Raw genomic sequence first — 3,740 nt, 5'->3', positions numbered from 1 at the left:
GCTCCACTTTGGAGGCTAAAACCTTAAACCATACCCTAGTTAGAATTGAAACAAGTTCAGAGGCCAGCTCAGTGGCAGATGCCTATAATCTTAGTACTCTGTGAGGTCGAAACCATGAGTTTGAGACCAGCCTGAGTAAGAGTAAGACCCTCATTGCTACCAAAAGTAGAAAAGATAGCTGGACGTGATGCTGTGCTCCTACAGTCTGAGCTGCTCTGGAGGCTGAGGCAGGAGGGTGGCTTGAACCCAGGAATTTGAGGTTGTAGGGAACTATGATGATGCCACTGCACTCTAGGCTTGGGCAACAGAGTGAGATCCTGTCTCCCCCCCAAAAAAAACAAGTTTACAGAATTTTGAGTCTCCCCAGCCTTTAAAAACTTCTTTGACTAGGCAGAGGTAGAGGAATAGGATTTAACATAATTCCTTAAGGTCTTTATACTTCTGTAACTGTACATAAATTTATTTTGTTTTTTCCGCATGTGACCCGAGTCCTTGTGCATGTCTCACTGCCCAGGGATGCACGTGCATGGGAACCCACTCCATTATTTTCCCTGCAGCTGCAAGGCTGCAGCCTCACCCTGGCCCTTGAGGATCCTGTGGCTGACATAAATTATTTTAAAGGACATGAACAATTACTTAATAGTCTTAATAAATTTGAAAAGTAATTAATGGCATAAATATTTCATAGTTTAGAATTATTTGAAGTTCATGCTTTTAAAACAAATTCAGACTAGTCTTCACCATTAATGCTTCAAGTTAATGGGCTTTATTACTTTTGGGGTATTAACTTTTCCCCCCCCCTCTGTGCTTCTTAAGTACTAGAAGTGAAACATCCACATCTGATAACACAGAAACTTATCAAGAGAATACAAGGTAAGCTTTTGAGTAATTCTGTTACGTTAGTAAATAGTCATCACTTTATCAAGTAATATTTTTAAATTAAACTTTTTAAAATTCAGTTAAGCTCATCAGGCATAATCTAGAAGTTAGAAGTTTAGAAATGGCAGTGCAGTTGCTGCTTTTAAGAACCAGATTAGAAGAACTTAATTGTTCTCTTTTGCTGTGGTCAGGATTCTTCTGTGTATGATTCTGGTAGAGTTGTCAACATTGAAATGTCTCTTGCTAAAATTCAGAAGTATTAAAACCCAGCGATTTGTGATCCTCATAATGTTTTGAAGCGTTTCATTCTGGTGATCAGTGTTTTTGTTTTTCCTGTGAGTTTTAGGAATATCCAATTCTTGGGACCTGGGATAGATTAAAAATATAATGTTGGTAGAATTCTTTGGTTTTAAATTCCTAGATAGAGGTTTCCAAACTGTGGAACACTACAGGGTATTTCAATTTTTCAAGGGATACACATGAGTGTAATTAAGTTTAGACCTAACTACTTAATAAATGGAACCAGCTAGGTTTTGAGTTTTGTTTTGGCCCTAGAGGCACCATGAAAAACTTAACTACTTAACTAGAAACACTAAGTCCTATAAACTGAGATTGGGAGCCCCTATTCTAGATCATTTTTTGAAAACACTTTCAAAATGAGAGAACCTTTGAATAGTTTAATAACTACTACTATTTTTGGTTGAAAATACATTTAATAGACTAAATGATAACTGTGAAAGGTAAACAGATTTCTGATTTTCAAAATTAACAAAGCTCTGGCTAGGCAGACAAGAAACCACCTGTTTATTTGTCCACAAGTAGGCTTGGTATATGTCATTATCTTTTTTAAAATTTTATTTACATTTATTTTATCATAAGGACATTTACACTAGACTGTTTATTGCAGTTCAGTTTACAATCGCCAAATTGTGGAAACAACCTAAATGCCCACTATTCCAGGAATGGTTTAACAAGCTATGGTTTATGTATACTGTGGAATACTATTCAGGCACTAAAAAAGATGGTGGCTTTACATCTTTTATATTAATCTGGATGGAGTTGAAACACATTCTTATTAGTAAAGCATCACAAGAATGGAGAGAAGCAAGAATCCAGTGTACTGAATTCTTATATGAAGACAATTGAGGCTAATACATGGTGGGGGGTAGGGGAATGAGGGAGCGAAGAGAGGGAAAGAGGGTGGGGGTGGAGGATCATATTGTGTGACACACCTTTTGGTGGCAGGACACAATTATAAGAGGGACTTTACCTAACAAATGCAAGCAGTGTAACTTGGTTCTTTGTATCCTCAATGATTCTCCAACAATAAAAAAAAAATTATAACTTTTTTTTTTAAGAAACTTACAGTGGTGATTGGTGGTTATGATTTTGAATGAAGTATGTTTCATTTAAAATTGTTTTTTAGTTCTTCTGGGCATCCCACCTTTAAGTGTCCCTTGTGTCAAGAATCAAATTTTACCAGACAGCGTTTACTGGATCACTGTAACAGTAATCACCTATTTCAGATAGTCCCTGTGGTAAGTACAAATGTTTAAGAGTCTTCCTGCTTAGATTAAAGCATGCTGTACCATTTATTTCACCTCATGTACATGAAGGAAGGTGGTTGATTTAAATTTGGTCAGGGCATTATCAGTAAGGTAAATATTTGCCAACAAATGATTGATGACTGAAGCAAATTGAAATTTAAAATTCTAGTAACTCATAAAAAGGGAGGTACTTATTTCGAGGTTATACAGAAGAGTGAAATAGTGAATGATGAATCAGGAGACTTATTCCATGCAGTAGCAGAACCTAACTGTTTGGGGGCCTTGGTTTCTGCTCTGTAGTTTGCGGACAAGTGGATCCAGTGAGGTGGATCTGCCACAGGTGGAAATACCTGAAAGAAAGAATATAGTCAGTATGTGTCTTTTATTGTACTTTGCAGAATTTAGTATATGAATGCATAAAGCAAGAAAGGAAAAGAATCATACTTTTTTTTTTTTTTGAGACAGAGCCTCAAGCTGTCCCCCTGGGTAGAGTGCCATGGCATCATAGCTCACAGCAACCTCCAACTCCTGGGCTCAAGCGAGTCTCCTGCCTCAGGCTCCCAAGTAGCTGGGACCACAGGTGCCCACCACAATGCCCGGCTATTATTTTTTTTTTTCTTGGTTGCAGCCGTCATTGTTGTTTGGCGGGCCCAGGCTGGATTCGAACCCACCACCTTAGGTATGTCGCTAGTGCCTTAGCCACTTGAGCCATAGGTGCTGAGCTGAATCATATTTTTGATACATATTTTTTACAACATTTTGAGGGTATATAAGAAAGTGGCGAGATATCTTTGATGAATTAGAGAGCTGAGTGTAGGGTTCCAACATTGTCATCATCTCCTTATTTTGAACATGAGTTTCACAGGTAAGTGATTTCAACTGTGGATGGAACAGAAGAAATTGACCTGAGAGAGAGAACTTCCCTTTCAGTCAAACATTTTAATATTTACAGTATTGTCTTCAGAAATAAGAATAGAAGGAAAATGTTGTCAATAAGAATTGATATTTCTAAGCTGTTTTAGTGAATGTACTAGAAAAAATTGTGAAATGCCCCAGTAGTTCTTGAGGATGACCTTAAACTCTTAAATGCTATGTAAAAAGACATACCACCCCTTTGCTTATTACAAGGGGCCAGTTACGGTTAAAAAAACAAACAAACTACGAAGAAGTCTACTGGGAACCTCTAATATTTAAGAGATTTCACTTAGTTTTACATTGGATTTTTTTTTTCATTTCTGCATCACGTTCAGTGTATGATTAACTTTGCCTAGAGTTCAATTGTGAGTTTCTTTTTATGTCTTTTCAGTATGTTAT

General features: G+C 37.1%; 1 protein-coding gene across 5 annotated transcripts in view; it reads left to right on the top strand.

The window, feature by feature from the left end:
- RNF138 (ring finger protein 138) overlaps positions 1 to 3,740 on the top strand; it is a 30,277-nt gene that overhangs the window by 22,936 nt on the left and 3,601 nt on the right. For 4 of the 5 annotated variants that reach the window (XM_003784758.3, XM_023510218.1, XM_023510217.1 and 1 more), the window contains 2 exons: positions 817 to 873; positions 2,306 to 2,417. In XM_003784758.3, the coding sequence (XP_003784806.1) occupies positions 817 to 873; positions 2,306 to 2,417 (169 nt within the window). The remainder of the gene's footprint in view (positions 1 to 816; positions 874 to 2,305; positions 2,418 to 3,740) is intronic. The other variant, XM_023510219.1, reaches the window with a different exon arrangement.

Source organism: Otolemur garnettii, unplaced genomic scaffold, assembly GCF_000181295.1.
Source record: "Otolemur garnettii isolate 467f Iridium unplaced genomic scaffold, OtoGar3 scaffold00012, whole genome shotgun sequence".
Classification (NCBI taxonomy): Eukaryota; Metazoa; Chordata; class Mammalia; order Primates; family Galagidae; genus Otolemur; species Otolemur garnettii.
The sequence above is the reverse complement of the archived record's forward strand: the minus strand, read 5'-3'. Positions and strand labels throughout refer to the sequence as shown.